Source organism: Colossoma macropomum, unplaced genomic scaffold (genome assembly GCF_904425465.1).
Source record: "Colossoma macropomum unplaced genomic scaffold, Colossoma_macropomum, whole genome shotgun sequence".
Taxonomy (NCBI): Eukaryota; Metazoa; Chordata; class Actinopteri; order Characiformes; family Serrasalmidae; genus Colossoma; species Colossoma macropomum.
The window spans coordinates 341204-366613 of record NW_023494800.1 but is presented as its reverse complement, the minus strand read 5'-3'; the positions used below and the strand labels follow the sequence as shown (position 1 = coordinate 366613).

At 45.6% G+C, this 25410-nt stretch overlaps 1 protein-coding gene across 1 annotated transcript in view; it reads left to right on the top strand.

Annotated features, from left to right (window-relative positions):
* Positions 1 to 25410, top strand: part of ptpn13 (protein tyrosine phosphatase non-receptor type 13) — a 147444-nt gene that overhangs the window by 58947 nt on the left and 63087 nt on the right. The window contains 2 exon segments of the mRNA XM_036587727.1: positions 3537 to 4067; positions 24456 to 24548. Coding sequence (XP_036443620.1) covers positions 3537 to 4067; positions 24456 to 24548 — 624 coding nt within the window.

The following is a 25410-nucleotide window of genomic DNA, read 5'->3' as shown; positions in this document are numbered from 1 at the left end:
TAGAAAAACACTGACCATCAGAACAGGAGCCGAGATCACTGCCCAACGCCAAGCGTTCCCTCTCGTTCTCTCTCTCTCTCTCTCTCTCTCTCTCTCTCTCTCTCTCTCTCTCTGCCTCTCTATCTCTCTCTGTCTCTCTCTCTGCCTCTCTGTCTCTCTCTCTCTCTCTCTCTCTCTCTGCCTCTCTCTCTCTCTCTCTGCCTCTCTGTCTCTCTCTCTCTCTCTCTGCCTCTCTCTCTCTCTCTCTCTCTCTCTCTCTCTCTCTGCCTCTCTGTCTCTCTCTCTGCCTCTCTGTCTCTCTCTCTCTCTCTCTGCCTCTCTGTCTCTCTCTCTCTCTCTCTCTCTCTCTCTCTCTCTCTCTCTCTCTGTCTCTCTCTCTCTCTCTCTCTCTCTCTCTCGCTCTCTCACCCCTCCCCTTCTCCTTTTGCTCATTCTCTCCCTCCTCTCTCTCTCCGTCTCCTTCCCCTCCCTCTTCTCTTGCTCCCTCCTTCCCCTCTCTCTCTCTCTCTCTTCTCTCTCTCTCTCTCTCTCTCTCTCTCTCTCTCTCCCCTCTCTCTCTGAGTGCAGACGAGCTGCAGGCCGCAGACCAGAACCGGAGCGTTTCATTTTGGAAAATATGAGCGAATCTTTCCCGGCGGTTTTTGAGCTGTGGAGCTTCTTCACAGCCACAGAGAACATAAACAAGGCCAGCTGGTTGTGTAAGAACGACTCGCTGTTGATTACAGATACTCAGAGTCTGACCGAGCGTCACCTGCTGATCCAGCGATTCCTCTGAAATGAAGGTGTTGATAGTGAGTCTGTGCTGCAGTAACAGCTCCACTCTTCTGGGAAGGCTTTACTGTAGATGTTGAACATTCTTCATCATCGTCATCATCTTTTTTATTAATGTAGCGCCTTTCCCGTCCTCAGCGACACTTCACAGTCAGAGAGTAGCAAAATACATAATCAACAATTCATAACACAGAACACACACTCCACCGTTCCCACAGCTAGGGGGGGTCACTGACCACGGTGTAGCTACTTAGCTAGCCCGGAGTCCTTAGCCGCGGGGGAAAGTCTCACACTGCAATGACGGTGCATCACGCAGACAGTCAGCCTGGAAAACCTCGAAGGCCGAAAAGGTCCTTAACTGTGGAGGGGGTAGAATCGTCCAGCAGAAGAACACACCAGGCCAGGCAGCCTCAAAGCCGCGGTGCAGCGCCAACCAAGCAGCCGGTCCAGGCTGTGACGTCACGCTGATCAGGTCCCCAGTCCAGAGAGCCCCGTGGCAAAGAAGCAGTGTCACTCAAGCGGCCGGTCCAGCCTCTGACTGTCTGTCCTCTTTTGGTCTGTCCTCTGACTGTCTGTCCTCTGACGGTCTGTCCTCTGACTGTCTGTCCTCTGACGGTCTGTCCTCTTTTGAGCTGTCCTCTGACGGTCTATTCTCTTTTGAGCTGTCCTCTGACGGTCTATTCTCTTTTGAGCTGTCCTCTGACTGTCTGTCCTCTGACTGTCTGTCCTCTTTTGATCTGTCCTCTGACGGTCTGTGCTCTTTTGATCTGTCCTTTTTTGGTCTGTCCTCTTTTGATCTGTCCTCTGACGGTCTATTCTCTTTTGGTCTGTCCTCTGACGGTCTGTCCTCTTTTGATCTGTCCTCTGACGGTCTATTCTCTTTTGATCTGTCCTCTTTTGGTCTGTCCTCTTTTGATCTGTCCTCTTTTGATCTGTCCTCTGACGGTCTATTCTCTTTTGATTTGTCCTTTTTTGGTCTGTCCTCTTTTGATCTGTCCTCTGACGGTCTGCCCCCTGACTGTCTGTCCTCTTTTGATCTGTCCTTGACGGTCTGTCCTCTTTTGATCTGTCCTCTGACTGGTCTGTCCTCTTTTGGTCTGTCCTCTTTTGGTCTGTCCTCTGACTGTCTGTCCTCTTTTGATCTGTCCACTGACGGTCTATTCTCTTTTGATCTGTCCTCTGACGGTCTGTCCTCTTTTGGTCTGTCCTCCGTCTCTTTTTGGTCTGTCCTCTGACGGTCTATTCTCTTTTGATCTGTCCTCTGACGGTCTATCCTCTTTTGATCTGTCCTTTGACGGTCTGTCCTCTTTTGATCTGTCCTCTGACGGTCTATTCTCTTTTGATCTGTCCTTTGTTGGTCTGTCCTCTTTTGATCTGTCCTCTGACGGTCTGTCCTCTTGCTTGCCCTCTTTAGCTCTCTCGCTCTCCTTCTCTTTCCCTTTTGCTATTTTCTCTCTCTTGCTCTATCATTCTCCCTTTTCTCTTTTCTCTTTGATACTCTGTGTTTTTATTTATTTATTTGTTCTCTTTCTTGCATTCTCTCTCACTTCCCTCTTTCTGTCTGTCTCTCTATCTCATTCCTTCTCTCTCTCTCTCTCTCTGCTTTTCCCTGATTACTGCCTGATTACTCAGCAGATTTCTTGTCAGATCATCTTTCGTCTGAAAATGAAGCCGATTCTGACAGATTTTCTTGTCTTCTGTTTCCGAACAGCAGCTGGAGAGTCTTACAGTAGCCGAGCCGAGCTGGAGCGCAGTCAAGCCACAGATATTAAACTTTGTTCAGATGGTCCGCAGAATTTGTCAGTCGTTGTTTTCTGGAGGTTTTATTTGACAGGAAGTCATCACAGCTCATTGAGACGTCAGGATCGCTCTGACTGAGTGTCGATCGCTGATACGGGCGTTTCGGCGTTTTGGCTGAAGGTGCTGCTCCTCCACCAGGACCCCGAGACATGAGCTCAGAATCTGGCTCGTCCTGGGTAATGCGTTTAGCAAACGGCAGTTCATGGCAGATCTGCAGAGAGGCAGCGGAGGGTCACGTCAAATCAGGGGGGTCTGTGGAACAGCTCTCACTAGAACAGGAACAGCTAGCAGCTAACACGACTCTCTCTCTGGAGCCCGAAGAGCCAGAAGAAGGAATCAGCCCAGTCAGACTCGTGTCATAGATTACAGGCTCGGGCCGATTGACAATAGTGTCATGAATCACCAATTAAGGGTGGGCAGTATAGTGGTCTTTTATCTTTATCATGATTAATTATGTCACAGTACGCTCTTCTGAGCATTTTGTGGATACAGTCAGGGCCTAAAAACACTGACTGACTACTTGATTCGTTACTGAGTGAGCAGGATTAGGCCTCTGTAGTTGGATTTAATGCAGTGCACTGAGTAACAATCATTGTAGTTGTAGATTTATTATTATTTTTATTTTTAATTTTTTGGATGATTTTAAGGCTTTAAGGCTTTCTATGGCTTTAAGGTGGACAAAAGTAATTATATTTGTCCTGCGGTCTGCTTTCTTTTAATGAATTTTCTTTTAGTGTAATATTTTTTGTTTTTAGCAGTGGTTGTGCTTATTAAAGTGATGACAGTCCACACACTGTAGGGCTTCTCACGTGAAGCATTAGAGGAGGCTTAAAAGATCTTTACATTGTGATTACAACAGTTATTAAAAACTAAAAAAGACCTCACAGTGCTACAGGAACAGGAGCCTTTAGAGACATGAAGCAGTTTGGAATGTGGAAAGTTTAACATCTCGATTTCCCCTCTAGGGAGAAGCGCGGCCCACCGTGTTTTGGAGCGGTATCGGGCCCGGACCCAGGACCAGGCCCTTAACCGTGGCTTGAGTCGCTCCATGGGCTCCCTGCCCATCCAGGACGTCCTCAGAGCGGATGACGGCGTTCCTCGGTACCCTCCGTCTGACTACGGCCCGGGCTCGGAGACGTCCAGCGAGCTGTACCCTCAGCAGCAGACCCGGGGTCGACCCGTGGAGGCGGACCGCCGCTCACTGCCCCACCACAGGAAGAAAAACTGGGCGTCCTCGGTGGACCTGGCCTGTCTGGACCCGGACATGCTGCGGTTCGGCGCGCTGGAGGACGCCCGGCGGGGCAGCACCGCCCTCAGCACCCGCTCCGTGGGCCGACCCAAATCGGCCGCCCGGGCCTGGGAGACGCGCTACCCCGAGTTCGGCAGCCTGGAGGCCAGAAAGACCCACCATCACTCGTCCCAGTCCGTGGGCGGAGCCTACGACAAATTCAGAGAGCGACACAGGAAGCTGCACGCGCTCAGTCAGGCCATTGACGGTGAGTACGAGTTCAGTGCTGATTGGACAGCAGTGTGTGTGTGTGAAAGTTTGGGCACCCTCAGTTCTGTATTGTTGATTCTGGGTGTAAAGAAGTTCCTCTGCAGACACGTTTATGACACACTTACAGTCTATTTACTGAATTTAACACACAAAAAATAAAACATACAGTATAAACTTTTCCACGGGACACATTTAATGTTTTATTTTCCCTGGTATGATAAACTTAGTAAACAAATAGTAGTTTATATTAAAATGTGCAGAAGTTTGTCTCTGTAGAGGAAAATGTTTGTTTTGTTTTTCAAAAATTTGGTGGAGTTGCCCTTTAGACAGCCGGCTGAGACATGCCTGCTTTAGGGTGTTCAGTGGGAGCTGGATCTGTTCTAAATCAGCTGATAAGTGTTGTTATTGATGGTGATGAGCTGCTGCTGCGTCCGTACCGTACCTCTGACCCAGTCCCCAAATTACTGCTTTCCCTCCACTCGGACTTCCTGTCCACTAAACTCCGCAGTGTTTCCTGGCCTGAGTCTCCGTGGCGATGGTTAGCCGGAGGTCCGGGCTGGCCGGGCGGGCGATGGGGAGAGGTTTGATGTGTCTGCATTAGAGTGAGGCTGAGTCAGAGCGGAGAGCACCGCACATTACTGGAACTTACAGGGGGCTGGGTTGTGCTCTCTCTCTCTCTCTCTCTCTCTCTCTCTCACTTATGTGTGCCCACTCTCTCTTTCTCTCTCTCTCTGTTTCTCTCTCTCTCCACCTCTCCCTCTCTCTTCCTCCACCTTTCTTTCTCTCTCTCTCTTTCTCTCTTCCTCTTTCTCTATATCTGTCTTTCTGTATATCTGTCTATCTGTCTGTCTATCTATCTATCTGTCTGTCTCTCTGTCTATCTGTCTGTATGTCTGTCTGTCTATCTGTCTGTCTGTCTGTCTGTATGTCTGTCTGTCTGTCTGTCTGTCTGTCTACCCATCTTCCGTCTTTGTTCTGTCTGTTTTTGCGGTTCTGTCCGTGACTCTATGAGACTAAAGTGATTAAATTCTCAGAACTGGGCCTCATTTTAACGTTTCCGCTCAGCTGCTGACTGATCTGTGTTCAGACGGCCTGAAGATCTTCTGGCCGGTTCTGTCTGACCCGGCCTGCGCGCCGAGTTTGGAAGCTGCTCCTCGGTACTCGAGCCCGGAACATTCTCTGGTTCTGTGTGAACGTAGCCAGAACACAAAATCCTTCTTTCAAACCAGCACCAAGATTACACACAAGCACTGAACCTCGCAGAAACAGAACCCTGAGTGCTCCTGAGGAACTCACACAGAGATGGAGCTTCAGATCACTGTCCCTCCTCGTCCCAAACATAGTCCATCAGCCGGGACCTGTTCTTAAGCTTCAGCACTGGAGCTGCGGGGCTGATGTAGCTAACAAGCTAACCGCACACCTGAATCATCAGAGCGTGTGGAGGAGTTCAGTGTCTCCAGCAGACCTCATTATGTGGTTTCTGACTCTGTGTGAGTCACTGTTATCTATAAACATGGAGATGGCTTAAAGGGGAACTCCACCGATTTGTCTAAATTCCTCCATAATTAAGCGGTTTAGATGTAAACAGAGTCGTTCAGAGTGGTTTGGTGTGAAACTCTCCGTTCTAGATAAACTTACCGAGTCAGAACTGTTCACAGTGGTGGTGATAGGAACCAGACGTCCACCTCTAAAAGCTCCCTCACAGAAAGTTCCTACATGAAATGGTTATGAATTCACTGCCTGATGACTGAGACACTGTTTTATGATAGTTTAGAGAACTTAAACTCCATTCATGGTGGAGGGATACATGCAGGGTGCTGTGAGGCAAAATAGTCCCCAAAGAAAACTTATTATTTCAGATTTTCCACTATTTTCCATCATCAACATTCCATATAGACTCAGAAGACTCGTGTAGGTTCACTGGTGGTTCTGGATAGTAAATAAAATGTCTATATCTGTGTTGTAGTCATGGCGGCCCCTGGTTCCTATCACCACCACTGTAAAGACATCTGAACCATTTCACACCAAACCGCTCTGAATCTCTCTGTGTACATCTTTATTTTTGAAAATTGGTGGAATTCCCCTTTAAAACTGTGGGAGCAGCCGGAGTTTTTGTTTTGCAGTTTTTGTAGATATTCGTTTGATATCCAGTTTCCTCAGTGTGATGCAGTTTTGGTTGTACTGGGAGGAGTTTCTGTTGTAGTGGGAGGGGTTTTGGTTGTACTGGGAGGGGGTTTGGTTGTACTGGGAGGGGTTTCGGTTGTACTGGAAGGAGGTTTAGTTTTACTGGGAGGGGTTTGGTTGTTGAGTGTGTCGTGGAGAGACGGATGTGTTTAAATGCGTCTTGGCTGTGTTTACACTCGCGTTTCTATGTGGCCTCCAGATATAATCCTGATACTGAGGACAGATGAAGGGTCCAGATCTAACTGTGCATTAAAATGTGCAGAAGGGTGTTCTGGAGTGAAATTGGACCTTTTTCTGTCTTCTGCACTTCACTGAAAATGTGCTGGCCAGGAACAGCAGTTTCACTAGCTCTCCTTTAGCTTTGCCTTCTCGTATAAATACACGCCCTCTGCTCCTGTTTCTACCTATTCAGCTCTTGCGGGTCAGTGGGAAAGTGACTGGGCACAAATTAAGTCCACTGCCTTTAAAACCCGCTCCGCCGCGCGTGATGACCAAACCAGTGTTTTCATTCGTTGCCCACAGAGGGCTGTTTGGACTGTGAGTGGAGGTAACTGAGCACAGAACATCTGTAAACCCTGCGGACGTGTGTCGGTCGGCAGCCGTTCCAGGCCTGTTTTTTCTTTCTTGTTCTTCCTCCTTCCATCCCTCCATCTCCATCTCCATCCCCCTCTCGCTCTGTGTTTATGGCGTTTCCTGTAGGGCGAGGCGCTGGCTGGGCTCGGCCGGTTCAGTGTAGAATTTTATATATTCCCTCCGGGATGTTTTGTATGTTAACTGTGTGTAGCTGCTACTTGTTTATCCAGTCCACTCAGTCCAGTGTTGATTGGTGGGTGTTATTAACATAGTAATAAAGAAAGTGAGAGAGGACAGTGGGCCTGTCTGTTACAGGTGTGTCCCCAAAAATGACGACGCTAAAATTCTCCGTACGTTTCCTTTCTCTCCCCGTCGGTCTCTGCTACACGTCAAATCTCCTTCTAACTAGAGGCGGGCGATACGGCCAAAAACGTTATCACGATAAACAAAATTCATATCAGTCGATATCGATACATATCAATACAGTCGATATCGATACATATCGCAATAAATGTCAAATCGGTATTTCTTTCAAGTTTGAAGGCTGAGTTTTGCTCCTGGGTGGTCAGTTTTAAACCATCCTTTATGGTCAGAACAGGACAATCACTCACCAAACACTGGACCATTTCACAGATCTGTCGTGGGACAGTGGGAGAGTTTCTGGTCAGCTGGAAAAGCACAGCCGCAGTTTTTGTAATAGTCATAATCTAAGAAAGAAGACAGATTATTTAATCTGTGTGGTGACGAGAGCTGAACTGTTCAGTTTCCCAGCATCGTCAGTTTAGTACGAACAGCGAACGCTGGCTGGTTCGGTCCGTCAGTGATGGATCACACCGCCTCACTGCCGTCACTCCGACCACATCCATATCAGAGCGGATCACGGTGTTCAGACTCCAGCTAGCAGAGTCTGGGTTCTCTGTTCTGTCATAGTGTTTGAGGGGTGAACTGCGGTATATCTGACGCTCGCTGTGTAAAAGCATTAACTGCAGTGTGAATCTCTCACCACACAGACAGAGCCTCCTTTAGCTACGTCTAAACTGAAACCAGCGCTTCTGTGTCTTGTTTGATCAATTCGCTGTATGAGTGACGGAGCTGCTTCAAGTTAGCCAGCTGCTAAAAACAGCTGGCCTGTGAAGACTCTCCCGCTCTCCAGTGCCTCACAGCTTCCTACACACAGCTTCAGTTCACTGTCCTTTAAATCAGGGCTGTAACGAACATGAACCACCTCTTTCTTTCACTTTTCTTTCCTGTGAATGCACTAACACTAAAATCAGACTGAGCGCTGTAGCAGTGCTGTAGCTGTGAGTATCAGACGTGATTTAGAGCTGCTAAAGCTGTTAGGATGTTAGTGAAGAGGTGAGGTCACTGTAGGACAGTACAGTTACACTACTGACCTCCTCACTCAGACTCGGACACAGGAGAGCAGAGTAGTGTCGCTTCCCTTGCAGTAGAAAACGCCACCAGGGCTGTCGCTAAACGTAGAAGTGTGTAAACAGTTTATTATGTTGAACATTTATCAAACATTTTTTAGATGTTTATCAAGGAAAGTTACATCGTGATAATTATCGTTATCGTGTTATGGCCCAGCCCTACTGCTAACACAAACATTTTATATCGTTTTTATATATTTTAAATGCTAAAAAGTCATACAGTGAATCACTTCTTGCTTAAAACCAAAAACGAAACATGAATTAAAATATAAAAGTTAGAACATTTTTGTTTTGGTCGTTTTGTGTCCTGATAAACATCATTAGATGTTCCTTCAATATTTCATATATTTTGTATATTCCGCTATTGGCTCGGTCTCAGATGAGTTATTATTTAATTATTTTTAAGTGTTCACTGTAAAAGCTGATGTGGACTTAATCATTTAACCTAGCTGCCCTAAATTAACCCCAACAGTCCAGGTTTCTTTTATACACAGGCTTATTGTTCAGTAACTACAGGAGCTTCAGTGCAAACTAATGGAGCTGTTCTCAGGGTAAAGAAGTGTGTAATTAAAGGTTGATTGTTTAAGGGGTTAATTTTGTGGTTCTTTAAATGAACAGAGTGTAACATACATGATAGCTGTTCTATTAATTTACTGTGTGATGTTCAAATAACTTGACATTGTAAAACAGCCAGTTTACTTATTGTTATGATTTTGCCAATGTAGTAGGTTTGCCTTTTATATAGAAACGTAATTAACACTTACACTCTAATTCTGCACATCCTCTTTCCCGCACATGCTCTGTCTTTCTCAGTGTTTCTCTCTCTCTCTCTCTCTCTTTTAAGGAAGGGGTGAAGGTTTGGGGCTGGTTAAAGGTATTCGCGCCCCTGCTGTAGGGACGTTTATTGTACTTTACTTTTGAACGCAGCTCAGGTGTGCAGACCTGCACTGTGTGTGCAGTAATATCCAGACAGCCCTTCACCCATTGCTGATGATCCGGAGCAGCTGCACATGATCCTAAGGTCTCCATGTCCAGTGCCCAGCGTGGGCTAGAGGGGTATAAAGCCCCCCAGCATTGGGCTGTGCAGCAGTGGAACTGTGTTCTCTGGAGTGATGGAGCTCCATCCAATACCTTTGGGATGAGTTAGTGATCCAGAACTGACCATCCAACATCAGTACCTGACCTCACTAATGCTCAATCAAATCCTCACAGCTATGTTCTAACATCTAGAACCTTCCCAGAAGAGTAGAGGCTGTTACTGCAGCACAGACTCACTATTAACACCTACGTTTAAGAAGAAACGCTGGAGTCGACAGAGTTTTGGTTTATTTAGACGCTTACTTATCAGAATTTGCCCGTATACCCATTTAGACCCCCCACCCCACTGAAACACACAGCCCCTTCTGAGTTAAGGTGCTTCAATCAGTGCAGATTTTCTCGGCGGCTCCTGAGGCAGTAATTGGAGTCATGTGGAGCGGATGAGCGAATTCCAAACCTTATTGGACTTTCAGCTGCTTGGCTTCGGCTCATGTGGCTCCGCTTTAAAACTGAAGGAGTGAAAGCGTTTCTGTTCGGTTCCTCAGGTTAAGGTTACGGTTAGGATTACAAACTTCTGATCACATATTAATACAGTCATATGCAAAGTTTGGCCGCTGTGGTCAAATGATATGTCTGCACATGCCTGCACTAGAGTTATTATTTTAGATTTCATGTTTTTACATTAAACTTAGCACATAAATAGAAGCTGTGCACTAAAATGTGTACTTAAATACCATATTTACGTGTATATAACTTAAAATCAACAGAAATGTTCAATTTGAATTGGGGTGCTCCAACTTTAGCGCAGGTCTGTTGGTGCTTACATACATATAATATATTTAGGATATATATTACCATTACACATGAATATTTATACGCTAAGTCTGAAAAGTTTGGGATCACTGTTTTCAACTAAATTGAAACCAAATGCTATAAATGTGTATGTATGTTTATCTTGGCAGTTTTTCTATAAAAAAGACACTAAAGTGAAATGAGAATGAATATTAATACAGAAGTAGTGGTTTTGTATGTCAGTGTTAAACCAGGTGTGCCGCTCATGGAGTTCCACAAATTTATGTGATGGCTGGGGGTGTCGCAGAAATCTGGAACCAAACTTTGTTCTTCAAAATTCAAAATACATTAGGGTCATTCTACAGAAACGTCCACTGTTCTGTCTGTCCATAGGAGTCGCTGGTGTTACTGATCCTCATTGGTGTTCCACATAATAAAGGAACACCAGAGACATTTTTAATGAACAATGCATTTTACAGAATAACTGCTACAGAGCATCAAACCCCATGTCAATCATGGAAAATCCACTAAAATATGGAATTTAATCCATTTGTATTCTATTTTTTCACAACTACCTCAGAATAAAGTCGGTCACACCAGTGACTTCAGCTAAAAGCTTCATATGAAATCATGAGCTGAATGAGAAAATCTCTGATAACTGAAAGACACAGTGGACTCACCATGAGCTTTTCTTCATAGATCCTCAGAAAACAGGTAAAAGGAAGTCGAGTGATGTCATCAGTGTGACTTTTATTTCAAAATAAGAGATTTTTTGTTACACAGTAACACCAGTGACACGACTCCTGGGGACAACAACTTTCATTATATTTTATAATATTTATTTGGCATTTGTTTTCTTTGTCATTTAATTCATATATTCCATAGTCATGTATAGATTATTGTAGTTAAAATTGCAGAAAAATGTGTTTTTTCTTCAAAATATGGCCTCAGCCTTCACACATGACTGTGGGGACGAGCTCTTCTGTGGTGATTGGAATTCTATATGATTGATTTAAAAACCAATATTGCTAAATTGAGGCTGAAGAAGGTGTAACTCTTAAAATAACTTATTGTTTTATTTTAAAATATAAATAAATTGTAACACTAACATGTTTTTCAAGTGTAATATATCTGTAAAGGCTAGGGACACACAAATGGACGTTTCTGTAGAATGACCCAAATATGTTTATTTTCATTTTAAGACTTTTGACAGTAACGCATTTCATGTATACACAGTTGCATGCAAAAGTTTTGGCACCCCTGGTCAAATGACGTTTTTGTTGATTTTCTAAATGAACATAAATGAATGCATCTTCTACAGAGACACACTTCTGCACCCGTATATATATTTACATAAATATAAAGCATATGGAACATATCGCTGACCAAAGAAAAACAAGTGTCCACAATGGTAACTTTGGCAAAAACTTTTAATGTAAGTTAATGTAAAGAGATGTTATTCCAAGCAGTTGTGGAGCGTTTCTGTTGGTCCGTTCCTCAGGAGATTTTCACAGAGTGTGAAGTTCAGCTGAAAAATAAAAATCCCAAAAATTGAAGACAGTTTTCTTTTGGGCATTGAGGATAAAGTGGCTCCAGCCTCACGTTGGGTGAAGAGTGTGTGCTCGTGTGTCTGAGAGCGACTGAGTGAGAAGAGAGAGTGATGGGTGTGTAGAGTCATGTGACTTGTAGAAAGGCTCTGATAGGTCAGAGGTGGGGGGGCTGGGTGGTGGGAGGGGGTTTAATCACTGGAGCTTTTATCCAAATAACGAGCAAGAGAGGAAGAAGGAGAGAGAGCTTTTCCACGGAAAGCTCAGCGGATGGAAACGGAAGTGGGTGGGTGAGCGGGTGGGAGTTTTCTCGCCCAGCGGGTCAAAGGCTCCGAGCGATCCCCAATCCAAACGCCTCACATCTGGATATTCCATGCCACCCACACTGGACCGGAGACTGGGAGAGAACTCGATACAGCTGCCCTTCCAGCTGCAGCTCTCTCCTCTCCCTCCGGAGCTCCGCCAGGCTGCAGGATCAGAGGCAGTGCGTTATTTGTGGGCTGATTGTGTCCAGGTGACGTCCAGCCTCACAGCAGGGCTCTTCACCACTGCGCAGGCGGCTGGTGGAGTCTCAGTCTGGTCTACCAGAGTCTTTACTGCACTGCATGTCCAGGAGTTCTGCGTTTCTTCTGAAGTGAAGGTGTTAATAGTGAGTCTGTGCTGCAGTACAGCCTCTACTCTTCTGGGAAGGCTTTACACTAGATGTTGAACATTTTATTGAGCGTTAGTGAGGTCAGGGACTGATATTGGATGGTCAGTTCTGGATCACAAGTGTGTATTTTTATATATTTTCACACCACGTCGTACGTCTTTACGTATTAACGTCACACACAGACTCAAAAAGAAGGTCCAGTTCGATGTTTTGGCCTCAAATGATCTCAGAATCAACATCACACTGATGAAGATGTGATGATAATAGTAGGTAATTCACTCACATCCTTAGAGATGCTCCTTCACCGAGTTTAGACTCTCTTTGAATTCTCTTTCAGCCTCGCAAAAGTCAGACTCATACACTTGTGGGTGTCCGAAGCACAACCGGCGCTACAAAATGTTCTGCGTGTAGTTACACATTTCCACCACAGAGGTCTCCAATTCCCCAAAATGCACATAGTGCAGCTTTAAGTGCTGTAAACATGGTAGAATTAGAATTAGAATTCAGAACCAATGACCAACACAGAGGAATTAGACCTCTGCATTTCACCCGTCCGTGCAGTGAAACACCACATACACACTAGGGGGCAGTGAGCACACTTGCCTGGAGCGGTGGGCAGCCCTGTGCACGGCGCCCAGGGAGCAGTTGGAGGTTAGGTGTCTTGCTCAAGGGCACTTCAGTCACGTACTGACGGCTCAGGGGATCAAACCAGCAACCTTCCGGTTACAGGGCTGGTTCCCTAACCTCCAGCCCACGACTGCCCCCATGTAGGGGTATTAATGTAGGTTATCACCCAGCGTTTAAAAGTTCACTTGTGTTGAACATCTTGGGAATGTCTTTGTTTACCATCATTAAGGGCTGTTACTGCTGTAATATATTCTGGCATAAAAACAGCTAATCAGTCATAATCAATAACGTCAAACAAACCAACCAAACAAGCCTTCGCTGCGGATATGAACAGCTCTGAACAGCTGTTTTTCACAGTAACATTATTTTTTCACATTAAGGTCGCACGGCCACGAATCGGATACGTATCCGATCTAAGACCACATATGAAAGTGGTTCGGGTCTGATTTGAAAAGATCGGATTTGTGTCCACACAGCTCTGAAAACATCAGATCTGAGTCACATTAGTGGCAGTTCATCCTGCTAATGTGAGCTCAGAGCTCGTCCTGCGGTGGCTGAGCTGCTGCTTCAGCTGCTGTTTTGGCCTCAGGTGTGACATTTCTGGTGGTTACAACACGCGTTTGCTCATAGCTCACTGACACCAATGTATCAGCAGCTTCGAGGAACCGTACAGCGGGAACCAAACAGGTTCTGCAGGCTGTGAAGCGCTTGTTACTCACATGTTTATGTTTGCGTTTGTGTGCCTGCGTTAATCACTGCCCTCTAACCGGCCAGCGCAGAGGAAATGAGAGTCGGCAGAGCTTCATTTCGTGGGAATGACCTGGTCATTTCATCTCCGTTTCCAGACAGACCGCGATGTGTGGGTGTTAGTGCTGATCCGTCTCTGACTGTCTGACTGTCTGTAGCCTTCAGGCCTGCAGACGTAGACAGCCATGCTGGTTTACAGGCTGGGGGGCGGGGGGGAGCAGCAGGAGGCACCTTTCTGCCTTCTTTTTAATTTGTCAGCTTCTCAGCGGGAGCTTGTTAGCGCTGACTTCCTCCACATGTGAGGGGAATATTATTGCAAGTGTTCGGGCTGAATTAAAGGACTTTTGCCTGCTGTTCATTAATCGGGAGCCTCATATGGGCAAAAACTACTGTTAAGGGTAGATAAATTGTGGGGTGACGATTTGTTTGTTTTCTCAACGCATCGTGTAACCCGTCCAACTGCAGTGACCTTAAAAGGGACGTACTGAGTCCTGAATTGTGTGCAGTGGTCATAAAACAAAATATTTTATTCAAAATAATCACCATATATAAACAAAACAAACTTATTTAACCACTTAAATGGCAAAAGTTTTAATACACGTCTATAACTTAAGAATAGCTCAGCCAGTTTGCATTGAAGTCCCTGTAGTAACTGAATAATAAGCCTTGGTCTGTAATAAGCCTGAGATTTTAAGGGGTTAAACGAACGCCTGTGATGTTTAATCATGTACATGTGATGCTCTCCTCAGACTGCTGATCACAAACCAGCCAGCTGCTCTCTGGCTACGTTCACATTACCAGGCTGAAGTGGCACGAATCCGATTATCTGCCCTAAAGTGTCTCAGATCTGATGTTTTCAGAGCTGTGTGGACACAAAAAATCTGATCTTTTCAAATCCGACCTGAGCCACTTTCATATGTGGTCCTAGATCGGATATGTATCCGATTCGTGGCCATGTGACCTTAATGTGACGCTCAGATCAGAATTCATGTGCTTTTTTTCCACTGCGCTGCGCCATCATTCAGCGTTACCATGGCAACAGTGCCGAACAGCAGTTAAAGCCTGTAAACGGTGGAAAAGCAGCTCATCTCACCTTTTTCTCCTTCGTCTCGCTCTAATAATGAAGCTGAGAGCTGATCAGAGTTAATTATCTTCTCAGCGAAGCTCGTTCTGCTCGTTAGTTTGTGCTGATGATGAACGTGGTTCATTCACACAACGTTACTGAGTAGGATGAGCTCATGAGGGTCATTTCAGGACGCCGGTTCATCACATTAATGAGAGATTTGAATCACTTACCTAAACGAGTGTGAACCATCGAGTCAGAGAGATCGGATTTGAGTAACGAGGCTTGTAATGTGAACGTAGTTTAAGTGTAGGCTCTGTACACTGTTAAAGAGGAGCTGTGATGCTTTTCTGATTCTTCTCTTTCCTTTACTGTCCAGTAGGAAACCAACGAATCCTAGACCGAAACGATTCAGAGTCATTTCAAACATATAAACTCCTGTAGATTACATATGTAGATTACTGCGGACTGTGATTGCTGTATACTTAGAACTTTACTAAAAGCTGGTTGTGTAATCAGTAATATGACACGAATGGCCTGGACTGGTTTTGATCATTGATAATTAAATGATTGACACTTGTTGGATTACATGAACTCATCCAGAACTGTGATTGGTCAGGATGCTCACACCGTGTGACTGGAAGGAGGACTCGTTTGTATATTACGTCCTTCTACAATATAGGTGGTCATTTTTGTATACAATATTGGCAGTATTGCAAATGTTTGTGCACCCCTGACTGAATTCAGTGTAAATAAGTTACATATCCTCTACAGAGACTCACTGCTGTACATTTTTATACACAATTGCTGTTTGTTTGCTGAATTTTTCATATTAGGGAGAAAAATAAAGTATAAAATTGGTTTGTGCGAAGATTAAGGCGCATTTTATATCGTTTTATTTTCCCTCCCGTATGTTAAACACAAATAGTAGCAATAGCAATTGTGCCTTTTTTCAGTTCAACAGAACGTCGTTAGACTGTATGTATATAAGGCTTTTGTCATGGTAGTGATTTACACACAATTTATTGTGCGTCGTTACTTTGTGGAGTGAAAAAAGTGAGTGTTACTAATGCTGGACACCCTTCAGACTGAGATCTGTGCAGATCTTTGACTCTCTCACACTTTCACACACTCGCACACACTCTCACACTCACTCACACACTCTCACACACTCTCACACTCACACACTCTCACACACTCTCACACTCACTCACACTCGCTCACACACTCGCACACACTCTCACACTCACTCACACACTCTCACACACTCTCACACTCACTCACACTCACTCACACACTCTCACACTCTCTCACACTTTCACACACTCGCTCACACTCTCACACACGGTCACACACTCTCTCACACTTTCACACACTCGCTCACACTCTCACACTCTCTCACACACTCTCACACTCACACTCACTCACACACTCTCACACTCTCTCACACTCACTCACACTCTCTCACACTCTCTCACACACTCTCACACTCTCTCACACTCACTCACACTCGCTCACACACTCTCACACTCTCTCACACACTCTCACACTCGCTCACACTCTCACACACTCTCACACACTCTCACACTCTCACACTCGCTCACACTCTCACACTCTCTCACACACTCCCACACTCTCTCACACTCACTCACACTCACTCACACACTCTCACACTCTCTCACACTCTCTCACACACTCTCACACTCTCTCACACACTCTCACACACTCTCACACTCACTCACACTCACTCACACACTCGCTCACACTCGCTCACACACTCTCACGCTCTCTCACACGCTCTCACACTCACTTACGCTCTCTCACACACTGCCACACACTCTCACACTCGCTCACACACTCTCACACACTCTCACACACTCTCACACACTATCACACTCTCTCACACACTGCCACACACTCTCTCACACTTTCACACATGCTCACACACACGCTCACACACTCGCTCACACACTCTCACACTCTCTCACACACTCTCACACTCACTCACACTCGCTCACACACTCTCACACTCTCTCACACACTCTCACACTCGCTCACACACTCTCACACTCTCACACACTCTCACACACTATCACACTCTATCACACTCTCTCACACACTGCCACACACTCTCTCACACTTTCACACATGCTCACACACACGCTCACACACTCTCACACACTCTCACACACTATCACACTCTCTCACACACTGCCACACACTCTCTCACACTTTCACACATGCTCACACACACGCTCACACACTCGCTCACACACTCTCACACTCTCTCACACACTCTCACACTCTGTCACACTCACTCACACTCGCTCACACTTTCACACATGCTCACACACACACTCTCACACACTCTCACACACTATCACACTCTCTCACACACTGCCACACACTCTCTCACACTTTCACACATGCTCACACACACACTCTCACACACTCTCACACACTATCACACTCTCTCACACACTGCCACACACTCTCTCACACTTTCACACATGCTCACACACACGCTCACACACTCGCTCACACACTCTCACACTCTCTCACACACTCTCACACTCACTCACACTCGCTCACACACTCTCACACTCTCTCACACACTCTCACACACTCTCACACTCGCTCACACACTCTCACACTCTCACACACTCTCACACTCTCTCACACACTCTCACACTCTCTCACACTCACTCACACTCGCTCACACACTCTCACACTCTCTCACACACTCTCACACACTCTCACACTCGCTCACACTCGCTCACACTCTCACACACTCTCACACACTCTCACACACTCTCACACTCGCTCACACACTCTCACACACTCTCACACACTCTCACACTCGCTCACACTCTCACACACTCTCTCACACACTCTCACACTCTCTCACACACTCTCACACTCGCTCACACTCTCACACACTCTCACACACTCTCACACTCGCTCACACACTCTCACACACTCTCACACACTCTCACACTCGCTCACACTCTCACACACTCTCTCACACACTCTCACACTCTCTCACACACTCTCACACTCGCTCACACTCTCACACACTCTCACACACTCTCACACTCGCTCACACTCTCTCACACTCTCTCACACTCTCTCACACACTCTCACACTCGCTCACACTCGCTCACACACTCTCACACTCTCACACACTATCACACTCTCTCACACACTGCCACACACTCTCTCACACTTTCACACATGCTCACACACACGCTCACACACTCTCACACTCGCTCACACACTCTCACACACTCTCACACACTCTCACACACTCTCACACACTCTCACACTCGCTCACACACTCTCACACACTCTCACACACTCTCACACTCGCTCACACTCTCACACACTCTCTCACACACTCTCACACACTCTCACACTCTCTCACACACTCTCACACTCGCTCACACTCTCACACACTCTCACACACTCTCTCACACTTTCACACTCTCACACACTCTCACACTCGCTCACACACGCTCACACACTCTCACACACTCTCACACTCGCTCACACTCTCACACACTCTCTCACACACTCTCACACACTCTCACACTCTCTCACACACTCTCACACTCGCTCACACTCTCACACACTCTCACACTCTCTCACACACTCTCACACACTCTCACACTCTCACACACTCTCACACACTCTCACACTCGCTCACACTCTCTCACACTCTCTCACACTCTCACACACTCTCACACTCGCTCACACTCGCTCACACACTCTCACACTCTCACACACTATCACACACTATCACACTCTCTCACACACTGCCACACACTCTCTCACACTTTCACACATGCTCACACACACGCTCACACACTCTCACACTCGCTCACACACTCTCACACACTCTCACACACTCTCACACTCGCTCACACTCTCACACACACTCACACACTCTCACACACTCTCACACTCTCTCACACACTCCCACACTCACTCACACTCACTCACACACTCTCACACTCTCACACTCTCTCACACACTGCCACACACTCTCACACTCGCTCACACTCGCTCACACACTCTCACACACTATCACACTCTCTCACACTTTCACACATGCTCACACACTCACACTCGCTCACACACTCTGACACTCAATCACACTCACTCACACTCTCACACTCGCTCACACACTATTACACACACTATCACACACACTCACTCACCCACACTCACACACTCACACATGCTCACACACACTCACACTCTCTCTCACACACACACACACACTATCGCACACTCACACATTCTCACACACTTGCACACACTATCACGCACACACACTCTCACACACTCTCACACACACTTGCATACACTCTCACACACACACACACTCTCTCACATGCTCACACACTGCCACACACTCCCACACACACTCACACACTCACACACTCTCACACACTCTCACACACTCTCACACTCGCTCACACTCGCTCACACACTCTCACACACTATCACACACTCTCACACACACACACACTGTCAGACACGCTCACGCACTCTCACCTTCTCTCACACACCAAACCACACCAAACTAGCGCTCGGCTGGGCTCGGAGGCTCTTCTTAAAACCTTCTTGTTTAACTGTCACAGTCCAACACTAACAACACACTGAACTCCAAACTCTGACGGCGTCTGACGAAGACTTACGATCTCTAAGAACTCACTGTACTGTTTTATCACCCATAAACATTCGGCTCTGCCTAATATAACGAACACGAGAGCCGATCCGAGTTTAAGACTCTGCAGGAGCTCAGAGTGGCTGCGCTGATGAGTCTGACAGTAAGAAGAACACCGCGCTGAAAAGCTCTGAGCCTGTTTATCATGATAAATTGTGGCTCTGTATGCTTTTCTGAGTGTTTGAGTACGAGCAGCACTTACAAAAGACGGATTTAGACCCATTATAGACTGTAAACAACAACACAGTGCTTTGTAGCAAGTAGCTGATTGGATGGCAGCCTGTTATGACATCATATTCATTAGTGCTTTGCAACATGCAACGCTGCTGTTATCCAACACTGTATTCTTCTCCACCTGGGATACCATAGCAATCACGTAGCAACACCCTAGCAACCACCTGGGATGCAATAGCAATCACCTATAGTAACACTCTAGCATCCACCTGGGATTAGATTGAAGGAGAATGTGCTCCATATCGTTCTATGTAGAAAAATGGTTCGATGTAGCACCAAAAAGGGTTCTTCTGTTGCAGGCTATATTGGTGCTATATAGAATTGTATACAGCATTCTCCTTCAATCTATAGAAACATTTGACCATGCAGAGAACCATTTAGGAAAGAAATGATTCTTTGAGCGTTGATGGTTCTATAGATCCACCGTCTTTACTAAAGAACCCTTGAAGAACCATCTTGAGTGCACCAAACGTGATAAATTCACGAAGTGAAGGGTTTATTCTGTAAAAAGAGTAAAGTGTGAAATATTTATCAAAACTTTTTCTTTTTAACTGCAACCAAATTGGTTCTATATAACAGGAAACAGTGATTCCAAATTTCGGGACGGTGTTCTGTGTTCAGCCTTGTTGAATCTTTTGCTGGAGAACACAGAACCGTAATCTCAGATCATTTGCTTCTCTTTGCAGTTCAGGGCAGAATAGAAGACTCATGACTCACAAGTGCAAATTTTGTGCACCAAAATAAAACAGCCACACGGTTCCGCTGAACAGCAGTTCTAGAAAAGTTCATCAGAAAAAGTAGAGAACATTCCAGACTGCCAGATCCTGAGACCAGATTGGTGTGGTTGGCCGGTGACATGCAGGATAAAGCCCACAGCGCAGGAGTTCCCCAACAAAAACAAACACGCTGAGGGGAATATAAAGGTTTGGTTGACGTGCCGTGATTTTTGGGAACTCTCTAGAACGTTCATCGCGCTGGGTCATTTGGCCTGGCAGCTCTTTTCCTCAGCGCTGCAGCCAGTTTTCACCACTGGAACATTCATGGTTGTTGAGTCGATGCATTTTTGAGTTTGAGAAGCGACAGTGGCCCAGAGAGTCCAGCAGCCCAGAGAGTCCAGCAGCCCAGAGAGTCCAGCGGTCCAGAGAGTGACACTAGTTAGGTTCCAATCCGTGTGTTTGTATTTGCATCTGGATATATTGAACAAAAAAGACTCAGCTGTAGAATAAAGTTGCCAAAATTCACATTAAAGTTTGCACGTTTGCCTGAGATGAATCAGATGTTTGGCTGATAAAATGAATTATGATTAATTCTGATGAATATTTTTTAATAAATGCAGTATTCTGACCGCCTGGATCTGTTAGAGAGAGTTTAAAGCTCTGCTGCTGGTTTCTAAAGCTCTAAATGACCTTAAAGCTCCTGACCGTCTGTTTATGATCTCAGATCTGCAGATTCTGACCTTCTGAACTCCTTCAGTAAAACAGAAAACGTGGAGAGACTCTTTCAGTTATTCTGCTTCTAAACTGTGGAGCTCAGTTCAGCTTTTATTAGACAGTCGAGCTCAGAGCTCACTTTTAATAAACATCTGAAAACGCAGCTCTTTAACTCGGAGCTTCAGTAAAACTCTATGGCTCTTTGATGTTCATCTCTCTAATCTGATCTGATCATCGTTTTGTCTGATACTCTCCTGTCTCTAAAGCACTCTGAGCTGCCACCAGTATGAAAATACAAATTGAGTGAAATGAATAAAGTGCAGGTATTTTATTGCAGTATCTCAGCATCAACCAGACAGAGTTCAGTACACACATCAAATTTCAGTCAAATCTAAACATCCGTCTGATTATGACAGTCAGTTCCAGTGTAGATAGAGAAATGAATAGGTTAATATAGAAACAGATGGATGGGTGATGAAAAGATAGTATTGAGAGATGGATGGATGGATAGACATGGATAGAGACTGATCAATAGGAAGATAGATGGATAGAGATGATCTGATGAATAGAAGTGGAGTGGATAGAAAGATGAATGGATGGATAAAGATTAATAGAGAGGAGTGGATAGAAAGATGAATGGGTAGTAGATTGAAGGATGGATGGATGGAGGTGTGGATGGATACAGGCAGAATGTGCAGTCAGATTTCTGTCAAAATCAGATATTTTAAAAAATAAATAAACACACATGAAGTGACATCACAGACCACGTGGTCCGGACCGTGGGCTGTGATAGGCCGCTTTTCCGCTGCGTGGTACTGGCCCGACTCGACTCGACTCTACTTTTTCCACTAGACAAATGTGGTACGTAGTACCGGGTGCTGTTTTTAGTACCACCTCCGTTGAGGTTCAAAGTTAGCTGAGCTGATACCAAAAGGTGATGTAAAAACGCTGCAGGCTGCTGATTGGTCAGAGAGAATCACTAAACACATATGCTAGCGTTAGCTACCAGGTTAGCGTAGCCTCTCTGAGAATCGCCTCGTCGTCTGGACTCTAGTTTTTTCCAGACTCTCCTGGTTTGGTCAGCAGTGTTTTCCCTCGCTGCCTCTTCTGAACACAGTTTGTCTCCTTCACGTCACAGCAGTGTCCTGCGGCGTGGCTATGACAACCAGCTACATTGAGGGGGCGCTATATCTGCAGTGGACAACGAAGTAGCTGGTACCAAAAGCGAGTCGAGTCGAGTTGGGCCGTACCATGCAGTGGGAACGGGGCCATAGTGGACTCTGTGAAGTCGTTCACAGGACACATTTTGTCTGTACGCTGTGACCTCACAGGGTTCCCCGGGTCTTTAAGGTTCAGCCCTGTTCTTGCCCTCATGTGACGGTGCAGTTTCGTCTGACCGGTTTGGTTGACCAGGTTTATCTTGGTGTTTCTGAAACTGTGTCAGTTTCCGTCTGGCGGCGAACTTTAAACAGAGAGCCGAGTGGTGTGAAGTGGCCCTTTGTCGCGCTACTTCTCTCCACTTTTCACAAGCCTGAGCAAATTGTTTACCTTCGGGTAGCAGTGACCCGAGTCAGAAATGCCTGTCCATTGTTCACACGATCAGAGGACGCTGCATTTCGAAACTCCAGAGTCTGAGAAATCCCTGCAGAATGCGGCTTATGCGAGGCATGCGGTCGCAGCTGATACACAGGCCTGATTTTCTGGTTTTGGTGAACTTGTTACACGGTAAGAGTTGTTGTCATAACACGAGGAAAGGAGGACAGTGTCAGTTTCCGTCACAGTTCAGACAGCGATGGGGATCCGCTGGAACGCGTGAATCATGCTTTCCTCCTCTCGGCTTCCTGCTGAGCTGTGAGTGGAGCGGGCGGCGCCAGCTCGCTCCTCAGAAGGCTCACAGCGCGGAGACGGCCTTACAGCGAAGCTCCACTCGGCCTGTCCGTAGTCGTTTCTGTACAGGATCATTTAAACCAGTTTCTTTTTCCGTTTTTGCTCGTCACCGACCCAAAAACATGCTTGTGTCTGAAGATTGAAGAGGACTTTTTAAAGTACTGTTAATTATTAAAAAATTATTAAACATTGTGAAACATTGTATCACTGCTGACGCAGCAAAACCTCGCATTTTTCAGTTTTTGACTTAATTAAGTTGGCTTGAAACTGACTCACACACTTACAGCCTAATGCACAGCAATAACGGCACAAATAATGAATTTAAGGTGGCACTGTTTTTAAGGTGGAACTCCATGCAAGGTAGCACTAAAATTAAGGTGGCACAAAATTTAAGGTGGTACTGAATTTAAGGTAGCATAGAATTTAAGGTGTAACTACATTTAAGGTAGCACTAAAATTAAGATGGCACTGAATTTAAGGCAGAGCTACAGTTGAGGTGGCACTGAATTTAAGGTGGAACTGTAATTAACATAGCACTAAAATTAAGGTGGCATAGAATTTAAGGTGGAACTTAACGCTAGCACGTAGCCATGCATCACCATCCACTTTGGATAGTGCATTTTAGCAACCATCAACAGTCTTACACCATTTTAATGTTTAAACGCAATTAGTTGGCTTTTTAAAGTTCATTCAGGAACTTTCCCTTTCTAGTTAATACTAAATTTCATGATGAAAATTACTTGGAAAATGTCTGGTTCCATTGATTCACACTAATTTCTCATTTTGGAGATTTTGCTCTGACAGCAGCGACAATTAGGCCTGATTTTGTAAGTTGTGTGTTTGTTTTGCCCCTTTTTGAATTACTTGTCATCTGTCACCAAACATACTGTACCCCTTGCTGCGTTATGTTGCCAGGCACGCTGCGTTCAGTGTTTAATGAATCTTTTTGGCCAAAAAATTTGGCCCAGGCCTTAATTTATAGAAAACAACCGCAGTTTAAACCGTGATCCCAATATTGGTCAGAAAAATCACCATTAGGTATTTTGGCAGAATCGTTCAGCCCCAGTCAGACTGCGCTGCGCTGCGCTGCGCTGTGTGAAACCCAGCAGTATTATGTGCCGTTCAGGTATCACACTTTCAGTATCACAGAAAGTACTGGAATGTGTCTAAACTTAGAAACAGTTTCACCACCAAGCTGAAATGAATGCATCTGAAAATATTCAGCATTTTGGTAATTAATTGTAATACCGAAATTACCAAATATCCATTTTTTAATAGATTTGTTAATTATTGAGTCAAACTTTGCTTGAGTAATTTATATGTTGTGATGTTATGATTTGAATTAGTAATCTGAATTATTGCTAATTGAACATGTAATTGATTAAGTGATAATTTTCTATAGAGTGGACTCTAACGCTGATTGATTATTGGCTGATGTTTTTGATTTTAGACCCCATGCACACCCACAGAAGTTACCATAGCGACTACAGCTCTTCCAGCGAGAGTCCATCAGTCACCTCGTCAGATCCAGACTACAAGCACGGTCAGTACTGCATCATCATCACGATCACCATCAATATCACCATCACCATCATCACCATCATCATCTCTCTAATCTCAATCTCACCATCAGGCTGCCTTAGCGAGTAACCTGTGAGCTCCCTGTGGTTTAAATTTTGCCTTCCAGCCCGAACCATGTAAACTACGTCCAGACGAACCTCTTAGTTTGATGGTGGGTAAATCATCATCTACCTGTAAACTTCAAGCCTGGAAGAAAGACCAGCAGGCATAACATTCTGACCACCTCCTTGTTTCTGCGCTCATTGTCCATTTTATCAGCTCCACTTACTATATAGGTGCACTTTGTAGTTCTACAGTTACAGACTGTAGTCCATCTGTTTCTCTGATACTTTGTTAGCCCCCTTTTACCCTGTTCTTCAGTGGTCAGGACCCCCATGGACCCCTCACAGAGCAGGTACTATTTGGGTGGTGGATCATTCTCAGCACTGCAGTAACACTGACGTGGTGGTGGTGGTGTGTTAGTGTGTGTTGTGCTGGTCTGAGTGGATCAGACACAGCAGTGCTGCTGGAGTTTTTAAACACCTCAGTGTCGCTGCTGGACTGAGAATAGTCCACCAACCAAAAATATCCAGCCAACAGCGTCCTGTGGGCAGCGTCCTGTGACCACTGATGAAGGACTAGAGGATGACCAACACAAACTGTGCAGCAGCAGATGAGCTATCGTCTCTGACTTTACATCTACAAGGTGGACCGACAAGGTAGGAGTGTCTAATAGAGTGGACAGTGAGTGGACACAGTGTTTAAAAACTCCAGCAGCACTGCTGTGTCTGATCCACTCATACCAGCACAACACACACTAACGCACCACCACCACGTCAGTGTCA